Genomic DNA, 25,671 nt, shown 5'->3' on the forward strand with positions numbered 1-25,671 from the left:
ACATCACCCACACCTGAATCCTGGACGCATTTTCCACCATTACAGCCCTCTTCTTTCTATATTCTCCTCATAATGAATTCATTTTCAGGATCCATTTGCCTTGTTGTAGCAGGACATGCACAGGTGGAACTTACAACGTCACTGTTCCAGCAATTACTGGAATGTACTGCAATGCAGGTATTCATAATGAGCTAATTAGTTACACCTGAGTGTGATAATGCAAAATGTGTTCTGCACTGTGGAAAACATTTAACAGTCTGAGGCCCAAGTTTCTCTCCAGTAACACTGTTGTTGTATTGCTTTACATATTGTGCATTAAAGTAGTGGAAGATTGTAGGAAGTGTTCTGTTGTCATTTCTTGGACTCATTCGTGTCAAGCTGAAGCCGAATCAAATGGAAAAATATGAAGCCATTGCAGAAGTGTAAAAAAATGGTAAAAAGACTGGTAACTGTGGACTACAGCTTGCATAGGTATAGTATAGACTACTCAAAGTGCTTTCACACTGGCAGTGGTTGTTCTGTAAAGTGACCATGATAAGTAACTAATCCCATTCGTACACATGCATATGCCGCTAACCAAGCAGCAGGAGCTACTTGAGTTTAAGTGTCTTACCCAAGGACCTACGGACATGTGACTGCAGGCGCTGATCGACCAACGCTACAGTACCAACTGAGCAACAGCAGCCAACAAACTGCAGTTTCTCAAGTGTCCACTTGAGGCTGGCTCAAAAAGCACCATAAGTCATATTAGAAATGTCAAAAATAGGTTGAGACATTTTTTTTCAATATGTTGACCGCCATGGACAAGCTTTAAAAGCGCCCTTCAGACACCCAAAGGGGATATCACTGAATCTATGTTCAAGTTTTAATCAGTCTATGGACTGGATTCAACTGTGGGGTTCATGTTTCACTGCATCTTATTTGGTTGATGAAATAGTGGACGACAAATAAACTGTTTATTTGCTGTTTTAATGCTGCGTAATGTTAAAGAAACCATATCAATTAAATATGATAAAATATTGTCCTATAATCAGTTTAAACATAAAGCATCAGATACTCTTTGTCTGGAATCAGCTTTGTGCTGATCTGAACAAAGAAAACAAGAAAGTTCTTTTTCAGGCGTTCACCTGCATACGGATTCATCTTCATCAAAGGAATGACTTGAATCACTTCTTGTCTCTTTCCTTGTCTATCTGTCTAAAGCAGCTCCACTCTATGTCAGTATTGTTTGATTTCTCAGCGACCTGTGAGCCTTAATAACACTTCTGTGAGCTCAGGTCAACATAAGACAGCTCTCATTCTGAATGCTGCCTGTCATGACATGTGTAGATGTTCTGACGCTGGAAAGGCTGACGTGGGTTTTCCAGCCAAAAACACAAGACAGCATCAAAACAGAGAATTAGTCCTGTTTATAAATTGCCCGTTCATTCAAGCTGTAGGCCGCCTGCCCTGACATTTATCTGTTGGCTTTCACCAGTCTAATGGCAATAAAGCTCAGGATTACAAAGAGCTGTGCTTATTTAAACTACATACATACTGTTCAGAGATTTATTAAAGCATGACAATTTTTTATCAAATGAAGGTTTACAAAAAATCTGCCCAGTTTTCCAATGTCCAAACTCCTCAGCCTGACCCCCTCACTCCACCCCTATTGGTGCCCCTCTCTCACTCACTCACTGTCTCCCCTGCCATGCCTCCCTCCGTCTCTCCCACTCTCTCTCTCAGACATGGGCAGGGTAGGATATCCCGACAAAGCCAGGCTGTACAAACACAGCTCTACGACAGGAAGAACTCCCAGCCCTGAGAGGGGAATTTCCCCTCCGAGCTCACACTGATGCACACACACACACCTGCATGTACACGCATTTCAGACACAGACACACAGACACTCACACACACACGCACGCACACACGCACACGCACACGCACACACACACACACACACACACACACACACACACACACACACACACACACACACACAATATAAGTGAGTATAAGTGACTACAAAAGAGATTGTAGTCTATTAAAGTGTCATTTGTCAAGTTAGGGAGCAGGACTGTGTCCTTTAATCATTTAACAATGGTTATCACAAGCGGCTTCATGCATTTCATGCTAGGATTCATATCTAACATTGTGATCTTAAACTTTATTATAAAGACTTTGATGAAAGTAAGTTTATTCATCTGTCGTGTATTTTTGGCACTTTGTAGATGGAATATTTCTATTTCTATGTTGTTGACTGTTCAGCTGACCTGCTGTGCGAGCAATTAGCTGGAATTAATTAACTGGAAGTTTACCAAGTAAACACTGTTCTCCATTTTTAATATGATAAGAAACATATTACATTGACGCTTCATTAGAAAACAAACAAATGCAGGATTAACGAGGTCTTTTTTCAAAAGAAAAAGTTATTTTGAAAAAGAAAAAAGTTCAAAATATAACCGTTTGCATCAAACTGATTCCTCCTCACATTCTTTTTCTTCCAACCATTTACTGTCTATATGCTGTACTTCATTTTCCATGCAACATTTCCATTCATGATTACTATTCCAATTGATAATGACGATGAGGTGCTAACTCATAAAGCTGTGTGTACAGTGTAAAGCATAATATTGTCATTAAAACACATTTATCACATCTTCCCTGCACTTGCAGTTAATCCGACTTTAGAGGCAGTATAGTTTATATTTTTGACAAATATGATCCATCTCTAGAAATAATCAAACCGTAGAAATCCTAACAGAAATTGCACATTTCCATTTGTCTCTGAAAGCAGATATCACAATAAAACTCCTCTTCAGAGACGCGCATAAAATACAAGCAGGAGACCACACATGTACAAAAACAATGTTGCAATTGTTTCACAAAACTGTCAATATTCATAATCTGGAGCTCAACATTTGTTATTCTCACACACCTGCCAACTCTCGCCCTTTACATCAGAGAGCTGCAGTAATTACAGACTCACACATGTACAGACACAAACATGAAAACAGTTGTCATGACAGCCATTGTGCCTGCACTAGATTGGATGGCTGACACCTCACCTGTTCTACAAATTAGTAACCACAGTAACAATGGCATTACTATTCCAGTCAAGTACATACAGTATCTCAGCTTTATAATAGACTGTAACGAATACTGAAAAATCCAAAGGGGAGATTATTTAATCTGATTGATTTCTACTGAAGAAAAAGTTCAATGTTATCTGGGCATTGACGCTCCCCACAGATACTCGACCTGAACAGCTTTGTGTCAAGCATGGTTTGTGTGTTATTGATTGAGTCTTGTCTGTTACAAAGAAAATGAATCCATCTCTTTGGATCAAACAGTGGCCAAACCACAGGAGGGCAAGAGACGTCACGTTGAGGTGGGTGATTTGCACATTTCCATTTGTCTCTGCGGATATTACCCTGTTCGGTCATCAACTTGCCCTAAGGTTAAAAACACACAGAGACACACACACACACACACACACACACACACACACACACACTCACAGCACTATGGAATTAGACCCCCGGTGTTCAGTAGTCTACCCCACCCTGCTCCCATGACCTCGTCTCTATAATTAAATGTCTCTGTTCTCGCTGTCTCTTGTGTTTTTCTTTCATTCTTGGCATGATTAGCACGAGACTTCATCTTCCTCCCTTCACCCTTACTCAAATTCTAATTCAGCATCACCACCACCAGCAGCTCTTCATTGCTTCATCTTCCCTTCAAACTCACACTTGATTAAAAATAAGAGAATGTAAAAATCCATTAAAACCTTGCATTTAAATTCATTAAAGGTTTATATTAAATTTAAAGTCTGATTAAGTGCAAGTGCAGTAAAGATGTGATGAATATGTTCTAATGACAATAATATATCCTTAGTTCTTGATGCTAAACAATTTACACATCATTTTATTGTTGTAGCTTTATGAGGTGAATCAAAGTTCAACTGAAGCAGAAACCTCTGGAGAAAAATTAAGCCACCTGGAAACAGCATAGAATTGTAATTCATCTGGTGACCATTTGAGTCTGGCTGCAAAAGCCAAAAAATCCAGAGTAAAGCCCATAAATGCTCATTTTGACGGCAGAAAAGCAGAAATACACGTTTGCGGTCTAGTTAAAAACACTTCAGGTCTCTATAGCTACTTTCTTTATTGGTAAAAAAAAAAAAAAAAACTTGGTACAAGGGGAATAGTTTGCATAAATTTGTATAATATAGCACAGCTGATTTCACAGACAAGTAGGAGTGCAGTAGTTGTTTGCCAGGAAGCTATAATTAAAAATACAGCAATAATAATCAATAATAACAATTTTTTCTTTGCTTTTATGTAGTTTTTCTATTTTTGTGAAATACCTAATGAAGGAAATAAATAATTGCGTCTTGAACAGTTTAAGGCCATCAAAGCTGTTGGTGACGACAGTCCCCTTGTCTTGAAAAAGTACTTATTTAACCCAATCTGTGATCGTTCCCTAAACGTAACCACATTGTTCTCTTTCCCAAAAACAATGACATGATGTTGTGCTGCCTGAGGCCAGATAAGTAAATACTTCAATGTGTTGATCTGAAGGTTGGTAAAGTTCAAGAACTTCGATAGGGGATAGAGCATTTTAAAAAGAAATAGACTGGACCTGCTGAAAAACTGATTAACATGATAAGGGACTCCTATTGGATACATTTTATAGGAGGTCATAAGCTTCAATGGTTGTGAATTAAAGCTTGATCTTTGAAGCTCCGCTGTAAAAATTCTGGTTTGTGGTGATTTTGGCGCCCCCTGTGGACAAAGTGTTTTATGTTGGAAAAACTTTTTACAATCAAAGTATCACCCACTGTCAATCATCACTGGGAAAATATTGAAAAGGCTGCTGTTTAAGCAGGTGGTGTTACACTCTTCATCTTCATGTGACACCAACCCCACTGCAGTGATGACAGAATTTATGAAAATAACTGATGTTGATGCTGATGATCTGGTTTGTTTGTGTCACTCTTAAAGAGGCCTGAGTACACTTTGCTTCATATGTTCCATAACATAACGATTTAATATTCTAATCTGTAACATCAGTTTAGGTGTCATATAAATGAAGTGGAGTCAAATAATTACTTTTGGAAAGTTGTGAAGAAGTAAAAGAAGCACATTGTGGAAATATTCAAGAAAAGGAACTCGGAGTCCACCATATACTGTCTGTCCCTCTCCTCGCCCTCTGTTAAATTCCTGCAGGTTTAATTGGCTTAAACTAAACTATGCAGCCACTTCAAACAACAGAGGCCTCTTGACATGACAGGCCCTCATCCTCCATGTCGCCCTGCCCTATCTCCATCCTGCCCCCCCCCCACCCCCCTCCCCCATTGTCGGCTCTCCCTCCCTTACCCTGCTGCTTCTGTTCTCTCAGCCTCCCACCGAAATCACCTGTGGGCTTCATGCTGAGATCATCTCCTGACTCTTACTTCCCTCACTCTCGCCTCCACAGTGCTGACATCAATGTCAACGTTTCCTTGCAGTTTCTACCCCCCCATCCCCCCCCATCCCCCATCACAACCCAGACGGACCGCCCTTGTTCCCTTAGACTCCCCCCTTCCTCATGTGACTGACTTCCGCAGGAAATTACCTTGTCTAGTCGTTTCACATCCACAATTGCACTTTCAGAGAGAGGCAATATGAACAAGTCTGGGGGTGGTATGTGTCTACACAGAGTAATATCGGTTAAAACTTTGTGTTTTCAGATTACTTAAGTTATGACACTAAATTGTCCCTAAAAATAAAGGAATAAACAGTCATTTTCAACAAAAACAAATGCTTATATTTAATAAATCATCTTAAAACTTCAGACTTCTGGAAATATCTTCTTAGGAGATCTGTTCTTGAAGTCACACCACTTCATGTGTGTGACAAACCTCATGTATGTTGTTGTATCGTATGACCTTTTCATAGATGCCAACACAGCATGACATGTAGGTCTTTAATTGGTCTGTGATAAATTGGAGAGAATGCTGAATAACAAGGACAATGACAACTGAACAACAATGGAAAGATGCTGTAACACGACTCCACTACACAAGTGGTGGACTGTTACTGAGTACATCAACGTTAAGACTGTACAAGAGTACAAATATTAAGTGTTTACCCTCTGCTTGTGTATTTTATTTTCATGCTTCTTCTTGTGACTTTATCTGAGAGCTTAAGTAGTTTTGGTTCGTAGTTGGATGGATGGATAGATATATCAATGGATCACTTGATCAATGGGTGGATTACACAGTGATAGCTGTTTTTATGTACTGCATGTTAGATTGACTATCGATTCATGTCTGAAATCAGAGAGACGAGAGCTGGAGAAGCATCATGGGACAGTTCGCATCATAAACATAAGATGTTTCTCAATGTGATGACTCAAAATGTTTGTGGTTGCTCCCGTTGAGCTTTGGCAACACAAGAAACCACAGAGAGGAGAGGGAGGATTTATGATCAACTGTACTGTAACTCTGCCTTCTCTGTGTGATCCAGAGGGACACGACATGACTGAAGGGCAGTCACACAGAGAACAAAAGGTTTACAATGACTGATTTAAACGAGAGAGAGAGAGAGAGAAAGAGAGAGAGAGAGAGAGAGAGAGAGAGCGAGAGAGAGAGAGAGAGAGAGAGAGAGAGGGTGTGTGTGTGTGATAGGGAGAGAGAGAGATGACTGGAAAGACACTCTTAGGAAGGATGGCGAGGTGAGATGACAAGAAGAGGAGGATATTGATGGCAGCAAAAAGGAAACAATTTGCTCTAATCACACTTGTGTGTTTGTCTTAACGATTATTTACCTGCGTTCAATGAAACACAATGACATCCGCTGACTTAATTTTCACAGTGATCATGTTAATTAAGCTTTTGTTACCTCTTTTCCATTCTAATAAAATGACTCCCACTTTTAAATCCAATTTGCACACAAATGAAATCATTAAAACAAGCTTCCCTTGAGACGTTTACCCCCCAGGTTATTAACTTATCCCTATAAACACAAGCTCCAGATCCTGCTGGTATTAATTTTCTCAGCGTTTTTGTGTGTTTATGTCATGTGTCTGTAGGAAGGAAGGTTATCAAAAGTAAATTTTGTGTGTGTGTGTGTGTGTGTGTGTGTGTGTGTGTCTATGTACAAGCCTGCAGGTCTGCGTGAACAAACGTTACAACAGTATCAGCGTACACGCAGGTATGCAGGGCTGTGTAGGTGAGTCAATTAGGGGACAAAAGAGAGGAGGGCACAAACGGCGGGAAGAGAAAGGGTGAAAGAGAGACTCAGGAGAGAAAGAAAGCTCCGACTATGCTGCTCTCCTTAGTTTCCCTTCACTAACTGCCCCCTGTTTCGGCTCCCACACAGCAGGAATGCATCAGTTACAAGGCAATGTGTGTGAGAGATTGCGTGTGTGTGTGTGTGTGTGTGTGTGTGTGTGTGTGTGTGTGTGTGTGTGTGTGTGTGTGTGTGTGTGTGTGTGTGTGTGTGTGCGTGCGTGCGTGCGTGCGTGCGTGCGTCCGTGCGTGCGTGCGTGTGTGCGTGCGCGTCCTTTACAATGGCAGAGAGACCCATGGATACTTTCAGGGGTAAAATTAGCTTTAACATGAACTTAATGTGCAATTTTGAGGTACAACTACATTACTTGAGACTAAACTATGTAACGTACAAAGTAATTAAAATTGACTCAACCTACATCTCTATATACTGATATATATACTTATATATACAGCATATATTCATAATGCCTTCTGTAAGACAGAATAACAGTAGATAAAACTGAGACGCATGTGAAGACTACAGCAGCTACGCCGGAACAGATTTGCATGCCAGCCACACTTTGCATGTTGAACTTGTTGCCCTGAAAAGAATAAAAGCCACTTGAAAAGGCTTTCTCTGTTCAGGAAGGGCTTTGTTTACCTATATGCATTCTTATTAACTACATTATTGAATGGCATCCCTTTTTCTTCTCTATTCACGTTGGAGGCTATCGACCTCTACCATGGCGGATACCAACACAAAACAATACAAGTGAAATGAATGTAATTTGTGGTGATGAGAGCATAAAACATGTTGCTGAGAAACTAAATAAAAAATAGGACTTTTCTAAAACTTTACAATGACTGAGCTGCCCACATTTTCGAAAAAAGCTTATTTCTAGATCCTCCATTATTGGTTGAATTATAAGTTGAAAAACCCAGTTTTGATGTTGTTCGGAGGAATGAGTTAGCAGTCCCACCTTTATTGGATAGTCGACAATTTGGAGAAAAATAGTTGAAGGTTCAAGTTTTTAAACAAAACTACAAGTGACTCTTGAGTTTATCCATTTGTTATTTTTTTGTTGTTTTTTTTTTACTGCAAAGAAAAAGTCACTTTGAATGATTTCATTTTTTCCTATTGACATTTTATACAATACGACAGTGTTACAGAATGAACTTTAAAAAAAAAGCCAAAATAATCTGCTTCTCTTCAGTTAAATACAACGGGAGCAACATTATCTTTCATGTAGAGTTGTGTCACTCCTAATCTGATGAATCTAAGTCCAAAATTTTCTTTCTCTTAGCTCTAGTTTTGGTCCCTGTAGAGTCATATTCATCATATTCTGCTATGTTCAGCAGCTAAGTCACTGCTATAACAGTATGGAGCAGCTTTAAGTGGAGTTTGTAATGTTGTGTTTAATACAGAATATGTTTTAGTATCTTAACACAAGCTAAAACCTGAGTACCTCACCAGCAGAAGTAAAAATGTAGTTTACACTCTCAATAACTGCCTTAATATAGGCAGCACTATATAACAGTATGATGCACTTACACTAATATTTTAGAAATTGGAAGCAGGGTACTTTTGCTCATGCTCCTTTAAGCTGATGGATACCAAACACAATACACATTTAATATCTACTGACTGTATTAATCACTTTCATGATCTGTACACGATGTATGATTTGGCATCTGGCTCAGCTTGCGATAGTCTTATACCATCCTATTCTTCTTTCTGCATCTTGTCCCATCTCCCCCATCCCATTTTCAAGCCCAGCACAGATTAGCAGATGGCTGTTCCGTCATGAGCCCGGGTCTGCTGAAGATTTCTGCCTGTTAAAAGAAAGTTTTTTCTTGCCACGCTATGACGGATTAAGCTGGGCTCTTGTAATATAGTCATAAGTAAGGTCCTTTACCTGCTTTTTGTAAACATAACAATGAGCATGGTCTTGTTACCTGCTCTTTTGTTAATGTTAACAGACAAACAGTAAGGTCCTTTACCTGCTTTTGTAAAGTGTCTTCGAGATAACGCCTTTTATGAATTGACGCTATATAAATAAAGATTGATTGATTGATTGATTGATATACAAATATATGACAGTCATATATGCAAACAAAAGAGAGACAGTCACCAGGAATGAGAAGAGACAAGCCAACCGGAAGAAAGTTGGTGCACATACTGTGTCTGTTCACACACTATCAGCTCCATATGCGAGTCTTTCCCAGATCAGTCAGTGATGGCCTCTGGCAGCGAACATGACCATGAATAAGTAAACATTTGACATGAGGATAATAAACAGTGGGGACTTCACTCCATTCACTTGCGTTCAAAATATTTCTATAGCAACTACCATATTGTCATTTGTCACAGATTGATTTAACAAAAGACAGCAGAGCATGATTAACCACCTCAAGATGTCAAAAGGTCAGAAAACATAACTTTATCTTCCTACAATGTCTGGTAACCAGTTATACACAGCAGCTATGGGAAATAAGCACTCTCTGCATGCTGTCACTACCTGGTCATTAGTTTTGTACTGTGGTCAACTCGCTTGACTTATATCTAGCATCTTATACTAATATTCGTACATCAACCATCTCATTTGTTTACGGACTCGTTCCCACTTCTGTCAGATTAACAGATTGGTCAGGCACAAACAGAGCAAGCTCTTTCTTGGCAGTTCACTCAATTTTCCTCCGACATCCAAAAAGAATCAACAGTGAAACCACCAGCAGAAAGATTCCTTGAACAAATGACCTCGCAGTTATGAAGTCTTTGAACTTTTCCCATCTCTGCGGAGGCGCCGCAGCTAAAACATCCCAGACCACTGAGTGTCTGTGATACCACTACCAGGGTTAAAAGGAAGCCATGTCCCTCAGACGATCTGTGAGATTGCTGATCACTGAAGCAAAATCAAAATTTGACATTGAAAACCTGACTTGGAGAGAAGCAGTGACATGGTATTGCATCTTCTACATTCCAAAGCTTAGCTTTAGGGTGGCAAGGGTTACTGGAACCAAGCTATTTCAAAAGTCAGAAAATATAGGCTACTGACAAAATATTGAAATCCCTTAGCTCTCCCTTACCTCGACATACAGATGTGCAAAACATGACTTATACAGATTGTTGTAAACAAATAAACTTCATCAGCCTTTGAAGAACTTATTTTTAAACATATATATCCTCTGAAATTATTTCAACCTTGTTGAGATAGAATGGTGAAGCTATATCTTTAAGCGTTGGTCAGAAGTTGGCTAGCTTCTTGCTCCTGGCAAAAGCAAAAAAAAAAAGCTCTAATTACGGCTAGTAGCAAGCTTCATACGAACGGATGATAGCCCATCTTCTTATTTTACTCTAAAGTGCAGAAAGAAAATAAGGTTATAACACAACATATCAAACCAGCACATTAGTAGTTGTAGTTTTGATGTTTCAACAAAAAAACAGATTTCTCTGTGTGATCACAAGCCTCATTGGTATCACTAGTGTAGATAAGCTAATCCATTAGGAAGATGTCCATGAGAGGCCAAACAAAAATAATTTAGAAATGTAAACATTTAAAAAATAAAATGCATTATTTTCTGTTTACTACATTTGTCTTTTTTCCATTTATGGTAGAACATAATACCAAGGATTTTTAAACAGTGATGTGAGTCATCATCCATTAATAAATATGACGGCTTCATAAACAATATCAACACTATTGTCTGGTAATGTTCATTATAATTAAATCAGCTCTCCTTTAGCCGCTAATCCCCCCTGTATTAGGGTGCTGGATCTTTTTTTATGTTTGAACTCAAAACTCGGCTTTCAAAACTACACAACAATAACAGAAACTGATCCAGATTACAATAACTGTCTGGTAAAAATACAAACACATGGCGCTATAGCCGGAGAAATCACAACACATAGCTTTACAGCAGCCTCACAGGGATGTAAAATTCAAGTAATCATGATGACATTATACACAAAACAAACACAACACAAAGAATAACATCAAGGCTTGTATTCCTAAGCAAATACAGACTCACACATACACCAACACACACAGCAAACTTCTCACGCACACATTTCCCTGAAGAGATTAGTGGGAGAAAAAGAGAAAGAATGACTGAACACGTAAGGGAGGGCAGGGGACAGAGAGCGAGAGCTCACCTTTCCCTCATAATGACTCCGCTCACCTGTTCATCCCCTCACCTGGGGCAGGGGATCACTCTCTCCCTCCCTCCCTCTCTCTCTCTGCCCCTCCCCCCTCCTCATCCTCCCTCCTCCACTTCAGAGATGGCCAGATAAAGCAGGTCTTTCAGCCTGAGATGCACTGGCGCTTACTCTAGTGTGTCCTCTCTCTCTCTCTCGCTCGCTCGCTCTCTCTGTCTCTGTCCCTGCAGTCCAGCCTTTGCATGCCCCACGGCCCAGCCCTGAAACTGATCCAGGTAGGCTTTCTGACAGGAAACTTTCTCACACAGGTACCTGCCAATCACACACCTACCAAAATGAACAGGAGAAGCAGGGAAATAATCATGGAAAGTGTGACACACACATGAAAGTACTCTATACAGATATGGGACAATAATTGGTTCTGGGACAGAGAGTCTCACAGGTTAATGGGCTGATACTAGTCACAAAGAAGAAACCTAAGCCAGCTGTGTGTTACATTTTTCAGAGTTGATGTATTAGGTGTGTGGGTGTTTGTGTTTATGAAATGCCATCTGGGTTTTATGTCATATCAAGAACACACAATATAATGAGGCCTTTTTGATGGAATTTCTGGAATACTTTCATTATAGATAAACCTTGTTGTGAGTATTCAAAGAGAGAAAGAAAGGCTGCCGGAGGATTTCTTTCACTGAAACTATGAAACAAACAAAACCTCTGCAATCCTCAGAAAAAATCTTTCCTTGCCAAGTTTGAAAAAAGAAGGTTACACACAAAATCAGCATAAATGTATAATGTAGAGATGTATGGCTATAGTGATGGAGGTATGGCAAATGACTGAAAATCAGAGATTACACGTATACAGCTGTAGCTTGCTTGGTTGCAGGCCACAGACACCTGCTTTCTAAGATACCCTGCCGATATCAACAGACAGTATGCCAGATGAAGGTCTAGTACCGAAACATTGCCTATAAATGTTTGTTTGCAAGTAAGACTGTGTGCCTGAGTTTACCTTTTTGTTTTTTAATGGACACAGTGCTCATCTATACACCTGTCTTCTGAACTGGATATGCAGAGGTTTTTTCTATTTCAAAAATACGAGCTGCCATTAAAAAAATGGTTCAAATAATGTCCAAAAAATGTTAGATTTAACCACAGTAACTTATCAAAACATGTGTTTAATAAAAGGTCTGAGAGCATCTAAAGAGGCCTATTCTTTTTCAAAGCAATGAAAGTATCCACAACTAATGTTGTGTTAGTTTTTAGCAAGTTTCAGTAGAGGGAATAGATGTAGAGATATAGGTAGGGGAGGACAGAGGCGAAAGGAGGATTGAATAAGTAATCAATATCTCTTTCTTGGCCTCACTCACCAACTGCTGTGCTAAGAGTAGATTCATTGGTCTGCTCTTTAATGAGGACAGAGATAGAGAAGAAAGCAGCGTGATGTTTGAGGCAGAATGTTCGATATGCTCGAAGAAAGCAGCAGTATGACCAAAAATGTGTATGTGTGAATGGGAAAAGAGGAAAGGATTGATGGAGAAAGAGAAAAAGGACAGGCAAAATGCAGAGGAAGAAAGTGTGACTCTGACGAGATAAATGGATAAGAAACAAGACAGTGTAATCATGGAATAGGCGCACAGCAATAAAAAGTCTCTTTGATCATCTGTAATCACATCATGGGATGTTTAGCTAAGGTGGTAAAGCAAACAGTTGCATAATCATAACCTTTATTGCTTGCGTGAGATCTTAAAATAAAAGTTAAGACTGCTTTTGTTCCCTTGATTGTTGCCTCATTGTGAACATGAGTTATTATTGGATTGAGTATTCATTCATTACCTACTTCAGAGTACACCCCGCATGTTCGCCAGTCAAACAAAAGGCTGCCAATCAAGGTTCACAATTCACTCACATGCATCCAAGTTACCCAATATCTAGTCATTGGTCAGTAGTGGAATCAGGAGTACCCCAATGTACCTCTGGACTCAAATCCAGGACCTTGCTAACCACTGCAGCACAAGCCTCCCCTTACAAAGCAACGTGTTGCTCCTCTCAAGGAGTTTAAAACCTGAATCACATGCAATAGCTTGCCAACTGCCAGGAGCATGCTATCACGCAAACAAGTATTTGTTAACCATATACTAAGCATGCTGACATTTGCCCTTTGGTGCTAACAACAGCATGCTAATGTGACTAAATGCAGGCTAAACATTCGACAAATTGATAACCTAACTCATAGTGTGTTCATTGTACCAGTATTTGCTAAATAAACTCAAAACACAAAGCTCACGATTTTACGAGACAAAGACAGAACATTGCAGCTGACTGCCAATAGCATGCTAATGTCTGCATAATCATTTTGACCATGTTCTGTCAAAGCGTCTTTGGGTATTTAGAAAAGCGTTGTATAAAACGAATGTATTATTTTTATATTTAGCGTTGCGCAGGCCCGCTAATTTGTTTTTATTTATCAGTTTACACAGTTCATAAAGTTTTGGATCTCCTATCCAAACTACAGAAACAATATCCAAACTCATTACACGTGATGTTTGGCTCTTCTGCCTTTCCCTTATTAGGAGTAATGGTTTTAAATAAAATTGGCTTTTTAAAAGACCAATATGAGGCACTCACATCCCTCAAGTAAAATATCTTATATATACAAAAAAGGTCTTCTGGTCATCAGTTTGCTGATCCAGTTTGTGCTTAGTTTGGGTTATTGAAGGACTATTTCCACCCACACACAGAGAGGTCTAAAAGCATAGTAGCATGAACTCTGAGTGTCATTGTTATTCCACTCTAGCCTCAGTTTGAGTGTATTGTTGTACTTGAAGCTTTGCCTGTTCCCTTGGTAACCATACTGATAACCAGCACTGCCCCCTGTACTTACTGGCCAAGCGTACTTGAAGGGAATGACAATGTGTCCATTAGTCTCATCCTCTCCTCCTCCTTCGTGTCCTCGGTGGTGGAGTGCCTGGGAGTTTCCACCCAGGATCCCTGTGCTGCCCGACCCAAAGGTGCAGGCTCCAGTTGGGGCGACCCGGGCCTGGTACTCCTTCAGACAGGCTTGGAAGAAAGTGTCACATTGGTCCCTGGCAGAGCAGCGCTGCCCCCCGATTGCAGAAAGGTCGCAGCAGTCTCCGGTCTGCAGGAGTCCGTGTGGGTTTCGAAAGTGGCGGATCTGAAGCTCGAACATCCCGACAGCACACACAACCTGAGTCCAGAGAGAGGGGAGGGAGGGACAGACTTACATTATTCTCGTCACTATATTAAACAAACTAAGGGCCTAAAAAATACATGCAACAGCATGTAAAAGTTCACTGCACAGTTCACAGATCAGAGACATTGTAGCTAAATTAGACGGTCGCAGATTGTTGGGTTTTTTTTAAAGAGGAGAGATATATTTGTTTTTCTTTATAGAAAAAAAACATTTGATAATGGTTAAGCATGAAAATAAAGACCAAAATGTAGAAAGACAGAGGAAAGAAAAAATTAAATTATAATGCTAAACTTTTGGATGTACCCTGAAGAGCTTTCTTGCTTCAACTTGGATGAACATTTGCACCCTTCAGCACAAAATCCCCCAAATCACTTGGTACGGCCATCTAAACCTTTCTATTGAATGTTCAATTTAAAAAGAGGCATTGATCAGCATAAATACTGTCATTGATCACCACTGCAATTAAAGCGGCATTTTGCACAACCAAACTACATCCAATTTCCGTCACCAAAGCCTCAATCTCAGAATCATGAGGATATAGCTCCAGGATGCAAGGGCCAACTTTCCAGGGGTTCCCATATAGCCAGCGGGCAGCTAAAAAGGACCTTGAATAAAGCATTTTCCTTTACTAACTGGACAACAAGCAAATTGTATAATGAAAATTAAGTAGACAATAAGAGAGATGTGTTATAACAGATTGTAGTTGACCTTGCATGCAAAAATCAGTAAAAAAGACTTCATCTTGAGCAAAATCATTTTCAGATGAAGGACAAGGGGTCCAGCATTACTTCATCTCAGATTGTATTTTTTCCATTTTAGTCTCCATGCAGATTGTTTGCATTTATGCAGAGATAATCAAAACCTCCTCTGTACTGGTTTGGCTACATTTGTGCCACTTTTCAAAAGATACAATTAAGCAAGGTTGGTTGTGTGAGACACAGAGAATGTGATAAACAAATAAATGTTCTTTATATATTAGTGACCACCTTTGCATCACAGTATACTGCGGTACAGTACGACAGATAAGGATTTTAGCATTAAAAAATATCTTGACTATGCAAATAGTAAACTCTGGGTGATATTTGGTTTCTAGTCATAAAGGGTAATCAAACACATTCAAGAAAGTTTGAGAGTGGACGATCATGTTTCCTGAAATGTAACTCCAGGGAATCTTCAGCAGCCTGGCTGTCGCCTCGACATCATCTGTTTATCAGTTTGTTACCACACAACAGATCTCAAACAGAAACTTCAATTCCCACAGTTTTCCACCTAAATCATGGAAAAATACCCCCCCAACTGCTGCCATTTAATACTATTTATCTCTTCACTTGCTTGTCTTTCTTTCTTTCTTTCCTCTTCCGATGTGTCACCACTCCTGTCTTATTTCTCACTCTCTCCTCCCTGGGGACGATAACACTGAGAACCTGCTCACACTCTTCCTCCTCTTCCCCCTCCCTTCTATTTTCTCTGTCTGAGAACAAGCTGTATCACTCCTGTCATTTCTTTCTGTGGCCATCAGCTCTTTTCTGTTCTCCTTTTCATCTTCCTCCCTTTCTTTTCTTTTGTGTTCCTTCCCTGTTTAAAGATGGGCGGAGGAGACACACAGACACACAGACACACACATCCCTTCCCACACACACACACACACACACACACACACACACTGTAGAGTTAACAAGACCCCCTGAGAGTCTCGGAGCACCAGGGTCAGGTATGTGCGTGCATGTATGTGTGTCACCGTAGCAGAGGAAATAATGACTGGCTTCAAAAAACACAAAAAAAACCTTCACTTTTACCTCAGTTAGCCATTAAACCTCAGCTGATAAAGAAATCTGAATAATTGTAGCTCTTTTTTTTGCTCTATACTGGACTTAATGATCGCACATTAGACCCAGAATCAGCCTCATGATTCCCCAAAGTGGTGTAAAGATCATGGACAGAAATCACCAGAAACCAACAAGCTCTGATGTGTCTAATGTCGACAATCTGAGTCGCTCCTTTGTGTTTATCTGCGTGTCCCTCTCTTGCCCCTGTCCCAGCCTGAGAGAGGGTGAGGGGGTGAGGTGGGAGGGGTCAGCGGGATGGAGGGGTGGAGAGGAGGGGGTTTAATTCGACTACATCAAAAGGTTTGTGGAGATACAGTGGCCCTCATCACTCTACATCCTCCTTTCTTCCTCTCCTCATCTCGCTGCCCAAATCATTCCCGACATACCAGCGTTTCAGCGCCCAGTCCAACCAGAGAGAGGGAGAGAGAGAGAGAGAGAGAGAGAGAGAGAGAGAGAGAGAGAGAGGTAGAGAGGTAGAGAGAGAGAGAGAGAGAGAGAGAGAGAGAGAGAGGTAGAGAGGTAGAGAGAGAGAGAGAGAGAGAGAGAGAGAGAGAGAGGTAGAGAGGTAGAGAGAGAGAGGTAGAGAGAGAGAGGTAGAGAGAGAGAGAGAGAGGTAGAGAGAGAGAGTGAGAGAGAGAGAGAGAGAGAGAGCGAGCGAGGGAGGGAGACAGACAGACAGACACACACACACACACACACACACACACACACACACACACACACAGGGAGACCAGCTTTGCAGAGCTACGGTGGTTAAAAGGATCACTTAGACCTAAACTCAGGTTGGATCAAACAAATCCTCTCTATCTGAAGACTTCTAGACATGGTTCAGCAACTGAGCTGTATCTATGTAAAGCAGGCGAAACTTTTACTGGTAGTTTAAACAAGCACCAAGGCCTAAACAATGAGCCATTAAATCACAATTTTAAAGCACACATTTTACTCAAAAACAAATTTATTTCGGTAAGCTTTACTGCATTTTTGCTCAACAACAGTCAAATTGTGCAAAAGCAAACTGACTAAACTGGAATGAAACTCTTATGTCACAGGTGTGTGTCTTTCAACATTAAATAATGCAAATAAAAAAAGCGCTGCACAATCAAAAAGACTATTGAGAGTTTCTAATTAATTAAGCCTAACTATCAAAGATATTATTGCCTTTTTGCTTGTAGTGCTTAAAACATTTGTCAGCTTTTACAAAGATAATCAAAGGGCGATAATCAACAATTATGAGTGAATGTTTTTGTGTCTCAAGTGAGTCTCACAGTCTCATTTTGTGCTGCTGCACTACAGAAATAATTTAGTCAATAAGCTTCTCGTCATTCTCTCTCTCTCTCTCTCTCTCTCTCTCTCTCTCTCTCTCTCTCTCTCTCTCTGTGCATTTCTGGATCTTCATGCTTCCTTGTCCCCTGCATTAATAATCATCATCCTCAACAGCAGCAGAGGATCCAGCGTGTGTGTTTCACACTGCAGTGAAGTCAGAGCACGGAGGGAGTGGAGTGTGTTGCTGCTCAGCTGTGCAGGGCTTGCAGAGGTGCAGCGAGAGACACACAGAGCTGGCTGAACGTTCAACATTCACACGCCCCGGAGTTTATTCTGCTGTGGCCCCGGGCTCCACACACACCCAGGAAACACATGCTGGATGTGAGCTCAGGGTTCAGGGCCTGTTCGTGCTACTGCTGGGTCCTGTCACAGATCACAGGCATCATCGGCAGTGTTGTCTGACAGCTCAGACGGAGAACATTTTTATTTTTGCAGCTTCATGGCCATTATTTTTCAGCAGAAATCCCCATGATGCGAAAAATAATGAGTCAGAATCAGTCTTACAAGTTCTTGCAGGGCCCTACTGAGCCATCCTGTCATTTACAAGCCCATATTAAACACAAAGGAATCTCTTAAAGAATGATTAAAAAGTGTCAGAAAGTGGCCAAGCAGCAGCAGGAAAACCTTCCAAGACAGAGATGCAGATGCATCCATGCTTACTGGTAAGGAGAGGAAGCTGAGGGTGTGACAAGTATATTCCTGATTGTCCATTAATTCAGTGAACAAGCTATTCTAGTCCTTCTATAACACAAAAACAAATCTTCCACAGCAGCTTTAAGCTTTGACTGAGCTACGCTTGTTTTTGTCTGCTAGCCTCATTACACTCTTTGTTTGGTATACAAGCAGTGGAATAATAAATAGTCACTTCCTCACAAGGCTAGGAAATTAGATTTTGCTTAAACATTCTCATGGTACTATGTTTTTACACTAATATTGGCGTCTGTATTAGAATTACTATAGTTCTGTGTTGTGTGGGCTGGCAGACACAGCAGGGTGAAACAACAGGTGGGCACAGCGCCATGGAGAAGCAGAATGAGGGCAGCACAAAGAGGGATTGGACAGTAGGGTGTCTATGTGAGAGAGAGAGAGGAGACTCCGCTGACTGTTTGCACACAGCTGTGAAAAGAAAAATAGGCGAAACCCCATTTAAAGTCAGCTTCGGGGGTTTAAGACCCTGAAATAGCACTTAATCAGCGGCTTACCTGCGGTTGTATCGTGAGCGCGAGAAGAAAAATCACAACACGCCGCAGGTGGAGGTGTCCTCTGGGTGGTTCACTCATCATGGCCAGTGATCCGATGATCTTTCCCCTCCTGTTTCTGGTATCAAGTCGAGTTTTCCCGTGCGCTCTCGTGCTCTCCATCTCTGCGTCAAGGGATTTGGGACCCGTTTGTGCGCTTTGGTGATGCTGGTGTCCCTTTCTGCCCCCTCCTTCTTGCGCCCTGCCTCCGCCCGTCTTCCCAGCTCCCCTCTTCTTCTCCGGTGTTAAACCCTGAAACTCCCGCTGAGCCTCTTCATCGCTACCTCGGTCTTCGCCTGGATTTATCCCCCATACATCCACCCATACACTCTCACAAACACACCTGATCACCCCCTCACTGCCGTGCCCAGTGTATTTCCACTTTCACTGGGAGTGACATATGCACACTAACACATAAACACACTCGCCTCGCGCTGTATTCCGCCCACCACCTGCGTTAAGAGGCTTTAAAGGTCCAATCTGCCGGCTCAGTTGACTTGAACTCTCCTCCTAATTAGCTGGCACTCTCTCTTCTCGTTCTTCTTCCTTCTCCTGCACGCAAAACAAAATATGTATCACATCTATTTAAAGCCACCAAAGTTGCGTCTATCTACACAGCGTAACGATTTCACTGTGCGCTCTTCTCATCGAAGCTGCTTAATGGTCATTTGTCAACCCGAAATGAAGCCCAGCGGCGACAGAGTCAGTGTGGGAAACAATGAAAGAGAGAGAGAGAGAGAGAGCATGGAGGGTGTGTCCTGAGGAGGGTATGTCCGCCTGTATGCTCTTGTTCGGACGGTTCCCAGCGCGTAACACTCCCATCACTCGCTCCTTTTCTACACACTTGACTACTCGAACTTTTTTTTTTCTTTAAATATGTCACATCTAAGCCTGGAATGGAATTATCCTGAACAAGTTACAGTTTCCTCTTTTCGGTCTTCTGTTAGCCTACATCTACACCTTTTTTTCTTTACACCTCCACCTCTCCTTCCATCCAGTTTCAGTTCACATTCTACTTCAGAGCTCCGCAGCGCCAATTAACTGTTTTTTTCTTTTCGGTTTTTCACGTGCTCGGGTGGCCCCTGAATGGGAAAGTCTCAATAGGCCGACATAATTAAAATACCGCTCGTTCAACGGATGATGACTCTCAAGTTATTCACAGTAAGAAAAGACTCCGATTGGGAAGTGTGCTCTCTTTGAAGTGATCAGATACTACGCGCTAGGGTTTGGCACACGTGGCGCAGGTGCCCAGACGCGCCTTCCCACATCATTGCTTCTTCTGAAATGAAAGAGTCAATCCTACATTTAAGATTAAGCTTGTTCCAACAGCTGCTGGCCTGTATATGTGCGCACATGCCGCTGCTTAATGATGCCGCAGGCTGCAAATAACAGGCTGAGCGCATAAATACAAGGGAGAACTGTAGGCTAGTGTATAGGCATCCTCTAAGTTTTGGCACTGGTCACATGGCATATTTTCCACATCTTACTCCCAGTGCTCGTCTTCTTGGACCCAAGACCTCGGCACAATGTAGACCTTCTTCAATGGAGCAAATCTAATGAGATGCTGCCTTCCTCCTCCTCCTTTCTGTTCTATCGTGAGCGTGTTGCTCAAGAGCTTCCCTGACAACCGCTGGTGTTTCCGCGGCCCTGTGCTCTGCAGTGACCCCGGAACAAAACAGAGGGCTCTTGAGGAGCAGAGGGGTGATTTGCATAGAAGAGTCACTGACCTCCAAACACGATCTGAATTCTAACCAACCAGCCGGAAACGCAGAGACGGCAGTGCACTTAGTGAAGTCAGATGCCAAAGTGTGAGTGGATCACCTGAGGAGTGACAACATACTTGCACTTTGAGGGTCTCGTTCGTTTCCTAAGTGAAAGTTTTGTAAAAGCCTATTGTGTATTTGGCGCCATCTAAGGGCCACGTGTGCCTTTTTGAGCAGAACACTCACTGCTCGTGATGTGCTTCAGGTTTGATTCTCCCCACATGCTCCATCAACACGTCTCAAGCTTCAGGGTTCTCATTGACAGCATAAATAACTTATTAATAACGCTTCCAATTATCTCACCAAGTCTTAACATGAGAAATTAAATGCTTGACATGATCATTGCGAACTGTCTCATACATTTCATTAAAGCTCTGACTCTTTTTAAAGTAGCTTGAAAGTTGTAAAATCTTTCATTTCACATAATCAGATAAAATTTCTCCATTAGCGAGATGAATAAAGGATTATTTTATCAGATTGAGAGCCTTCATTGAAAATGCTGAAAAACTGAAGTATCAAATTCTGTCCCGAATGTTGTTGTATTATTAATTTAATATAAATACTGTTGGGAAATACATACTCTATTTACATATGCTCACTTTTATCTGAATGCCATACTGACTTAAGTTATGGAGCAGAATTTATCCACATTTTGTGATTCTCAGAATATTAATGGATTTTTTTAAAATTACAGCAGCTGTTTCAGGCAGATTCTCAGCATTTACAAGTGAGCTATGACCCTAATAGACCCACAGCTCCTATATACACAGAATAATCCTCTTTTTAAAGAAGTGTGTACATGCATGCAGATAGGATTGTACCACCACACAATATCATCTAAGAGGTGATTTTTGATCTAAGACAACTCCACTCAGTCCACCAGAAAAGTCCTACAAATCCATCCCTCAAATGAAAGATCACTGTGTTGGTGAATGGGAATGCACCAGGCAAGTTGCCAGCAGCATGCAACACACATACACACACAAAGCGCCCTGGTGGCTAAGGTCAGCACTTTCTCAAGGCAAAATAGGAGAGTGTGGAAAGGCTTGGGAATCTACAGAAGAATGTGCATCGCTGTGTACACTGCCGAGTTGACCTGAAGACAATTACTCAGGGCACAGTTTAAGTCCACAACAGGGAGGCCCCTGTGTGCACTGGGTACAGTTGATAGTCTGAGTCTAAATAAAGCTTTTCAGGCCTAATTCACACAGAAAACCACCCAAACACTCATGAATCCAGCCTTTGAGACGAGGTGGTGCTCTTCACTGGCATCTAATTACTCTACAAACCTACAGTGTGTGTGAATGCTGCCAGGGGCCTTTGAGGATTTGCTGCAAAACACACAGTTGGCATTTGCTAATTGGCAAAGTGGAGACAGTTGAAAACATGGGAGATACTGGACACATTTGCACTCATTAAATTTGTTTAAACACTTATTACTCACAGAGTACTACTACTATAAGGACTTTACATTTATCTCTTATTACGTTTATCTGAGAGCTTTAAATTACGGTCACTTTGCAGATAAGGTTAGAAACTTGTTGGGTATATGAACTAAAACAGTTACAAGGTCAATAAGCTTCAATATATATATATATATATATATATATTATATATATATATAGATATACTGAAAAGCTGCTTACATCGTTATGCTTCAGTAAATAGTTATTTATCAATAGCCAGTCTGCTTACATAATCAATACTTCATTTGTTGATATATGTGAATAAGCATGTTTACACTGCAGTATTGGGGATTTTATTCATAGAAGCACTTCTTCCATCACAGGTTAAGCTGTCAGAGGAGCTACGTTGTTTCCGTGCATGCTTAGGATTTTTTAATGTCAAAAGACCATGGTTCAGATTTTGAGGTCCAGCGGCAAGAAAGCACAGACAGATTGTTTTCTATTAAAGTGAAATCAACATTTCCAAACATCTGCTGCAGTGCTGCAGGCTTGTTGCCACGGCTGAATTAATAAATTCCTGATTGAAAGATTGGATTCGGATTCAGTCAAGCAATTATACAATGATGACTGAGGAAAGTGTTTGCTCTGCTCTCCAGTTTAAGAAATGGTTCAGGCATGTTCTCTTTACTTCTAAGAGCAAAATGACTGGTTTACTGTAGAAGCCGGAGTCACATGATCTGAACAAAGGCAGTCCACTTTATTTTCTGGATTCAGAAAACACATGCACACATTCAATTCAATGTGACTGATTGAAATCAAATTTTTTTTCATGAGGCAAATTATCCAATTTTCCATCAATTAAGTTTAGAAATAATTTCACTTCAACAAGCAGTAGTTGAGTGCAACCAGATCCTTTTGTTGCCATGACAGCACAGCCCGTCCTTTCCGACATATTCTTCCAAACTCTGCTTCTGATGTTCGACAGTAGAACTCCCAGATTTATAATATCAAAACTGAAGTTACTGTTTTGAATGCATCAAAAGCCTGATGGTGGTGCATCACCATGCACAACGTCACAGGAGGAAGAAAGAAGATTTATAGCACCGTCTGTTGACTCTACACTGCTACAGCAACAGACAATGACAGAAGGAGTCAGAGCATTGTAAAACAGTTTTAATTATTTAAAAAAAGAAGCTCCAGGTACAGTGTCTGGCAGAGCAGACTCTGGGTGCAATGCTTTAGAACAGACAGTTATACATTTCAACAGAGAAAAAAAAATCCTTAATGAAGAAAAACAGAACTGCTGGTTGAGTTTATACTTACATGAAATCCTGAAGACATTAAAACTCTCAATGCTGTATTGATCAGAAAATTATGATGTTAAAAAATGTTTTAATCCGGCCAGAGGCAAAAAAAAAAAAAAAAAACACCCCTGTGGGTGTCTGTGCCAGTTACAAAAAAAAGGAGTAGTGAGAGGTGTTATTTCTTCGCGAATGAGATCTTCATGGCGTTTGCTTGCGTGATCTTAAAGCCTTGCAGAGCGTCACGTGCAGCACCCGCCTGCACTTCATTCTCAAACTCTACAAAGGCGATATCGTGACGACCTGGAACCAGGCGCACTTCCTTGAACCCTGGGAACCTGTAAACGCACCACAATAGAGTCAGGTTCAGCAATGACAACTAGGAGAAACCAACACTTTGATATCTTGTGCAGACATGCGGTGGGTACTGACTGGTTGAAGAGCATGGACAACATGAGCTCGTTCGTTTCTTCTGGCAGGTTTGTGAGGAAGAGGATATGATTGGGAGGATTTTCTGCGACCTGTGTGGACAAAAACTCAAGGTCAGAAAAAAAAAAACAAGACAAAATTTGAAGTTTACATTTCAGAAAAATAAAAGACATGTTGCAACAGAAGTTGAACTACCTGCTGGGGCATTTGTCCAGGCATCTGTCCTGGCATCATCTGTCCTGGAGGCATTGCACCAGGGGGCATCTGACCAGGGGCCATACCTGGAGGAGGCATCATGCCAGGAGGGGGCATGTAGGGCGGCTGTCCTGGCATGTGCATCATACGGGGAGCCTGGCTCATCGGCGGCATTCCCTTTAGAGTGACATCCAAATGTATAACAGTAAAGAACAGCCCAACAGTTTCACATAAAACAGGAGTCAGTTAAAAGCAGTTTGAGCCGATGAAATTCTTCGTTTGCTTTCTTAGTTAAGCGTCAAAACTTCTGTCAATCTGCATTAATTACGTAGTCTTGTTTTACTTTCCAAGGCCACTGCACATTTGCTAAGGGAAAAAAAGCCCTTCAGACATGAGGTGATACAAAATGCCTCAAGTCTATATGAAGTGATTTCTTTAAATGCTTTTAAATCCAGGCTGAGAACACATGAAATGAAGTAAGTGAGAAATCATCACAGTTTAAATGTGAATAATCAGGTTCCCTATTCACTTTAAGTAGAGAAAGTCTGATTTCAAAACTTACAGGGATAGCTGCAGGAACCCCAGCAACCATAGTAGCACCAGCTGCACCTTTCTTAACCCCAGACGACTCTGGACCTTTGATTTTCTTTTTCTCCTTTTTACGGTCCCGCTCCACATAAGTCCCCTTCATTTTGGCGATAATGTCAGAGTCCATCTTCGCATACTGTATACGCTGCAAGGACACACAGGACTCAGCACCAGCATACAATTCATAGGCGTATATGTTTATGCTCAGCAGAGTTTGTCGCCATACTTTGCAGACATTATTCTCGGGGAAAGTTTGTCAATTATCTGGTGTTCATTGTGATGAACCTACCATGGGCTTGTCGTAGAAAGGAAATCCCTGCATGGATCTGAGCGCATTGGAGGCGCTGTTCACCTCTTTGAAAATAACAAAGGCCTGACCCTTCATCTTCAGGTTCCGAGCGACCAAAATGTCCAAAATTTGTCCAAACTGTGAGAAGATGGCGTAAAGAGACTTTTTCAACTCTGCAGAAACAAACAAAAAGTAAGTTAAGTAATGGGTCAGGATCCTGTCTTAGGCTGAAAACAAACCAAGCATAATAACGTACCATCTTTTTTTATTTTCTCGTTCAGGTTGTTGATGTAAATTGTATGATTAAGCCGTACGTCCGTGGTAGCCATCTTTTAACCTGGTAGGAAATAGGAAAACTAGTCATTTTAAACCACTTTGTTGTCAAACGCAAACAAACGTGAACAGCGTGGAGAATGTATGTAAAGCTAAAAGCTAACTACTAGCTACAGCTAACCTTAGGCTTTAAAAACTCCTCAATGAGCCTCCTCGTCGACACAACATAAATAAATAAAGCTATTAAGCCATCCTATCCCTCAAAACACGACTAAAATACATATACGAAAGGCCTATTCAGCACGACTTAGGAGAAATACTCACCGTGGAATGATGAATGAAAACCCGGGTCCTCACAAACCCCGTGTGTTGTTCTCGCGAGATGTACCAAGACCAGCTTCCGGTGTGACATTATGTTCTGTTTTACGTCAAA

General features: G+C 41.1%; 2 protein-coding genes across 3 annotated transcripts in view; both read right to left on the reverse strand.

Annotated features, from left to right (window-relative positions):
- The window catches only part of LOC306830230 (uncharacterized protein), a 41,518-nt gene extending 21,859 nt beyond the window's left edge, over positions 1-19,659 (reverse strand). The window contains exons 1-2 of the mRNA XM_079353587.1: positions 18,959-19,659; positions 14,278-14,601 (exon numbers count right to left, since the gene is read on the reverse strand). Of these exons, the coding sequence (XP_079209713.1) occupies positions 14,278-14,601; positions 18,959-19,117 (483 nt within the window). The 5' untranslated portion in view covers positions 19,118-19,659. The remainder of the gene's footprint in view (positions 1-14,277; positions 14,602-18,958) is intronic.
- A 3,645-nt stretch (positions 19,660-23,304) lies between these two features.
- Positions 23,305-25,643, reverse strand: snrpa (small nuclear ribonucleoprotein polypeptide A). 2 transcript variants are annotated; one of them, XM_079353611.1, is made up of 7 exons: positions 25,420-25,522; positions 25,222-25,302; positions 24,966-25,138; positions 24,651-24,821; positions 24,089-24,265; positions 23,897-23,985; positions 23,305-23,802 (listed from the first exon to the last, which is right to left on the reverse strand). In XM_079353611.1, the coding sequence occupies exons 2-7, from the start codon at positions 25,292-25,294 to the stop codon at positions 23,643-23,645; spliced, it is 843 nt and encodes a 280-aa protein (XP_079209737.1). In that variant the 5' UTR covers positions 25,295-25,302; positions 25,420-25,522; the 3' UTR covers positions 23,305-23,642. The 2 variants fall into 2 exon arrangements, with proteins under 2 accessions (XP_079209737.1, XP_079209736.1); XM_079353610.1 differs by lacking the exon at positions 25,420-25,522 and adding an exon at positions 25,563-25,643 and having other exon boundaries at positions 23,306-23,802.
- Between the last annotated feature and the right edge of the window lie 28 nt (positions 25,644-25,671).

Source organism: Symphodus melops (genome assembly GCF_947650265.1).
Source record: "Symphodus melops genome assembly, chromosome: 10".
NCBI lineage: Eukaryota > Metazoa > Chordata > Actinopteri > Labriformes > Labridae > Symphodus > Symphodus melops.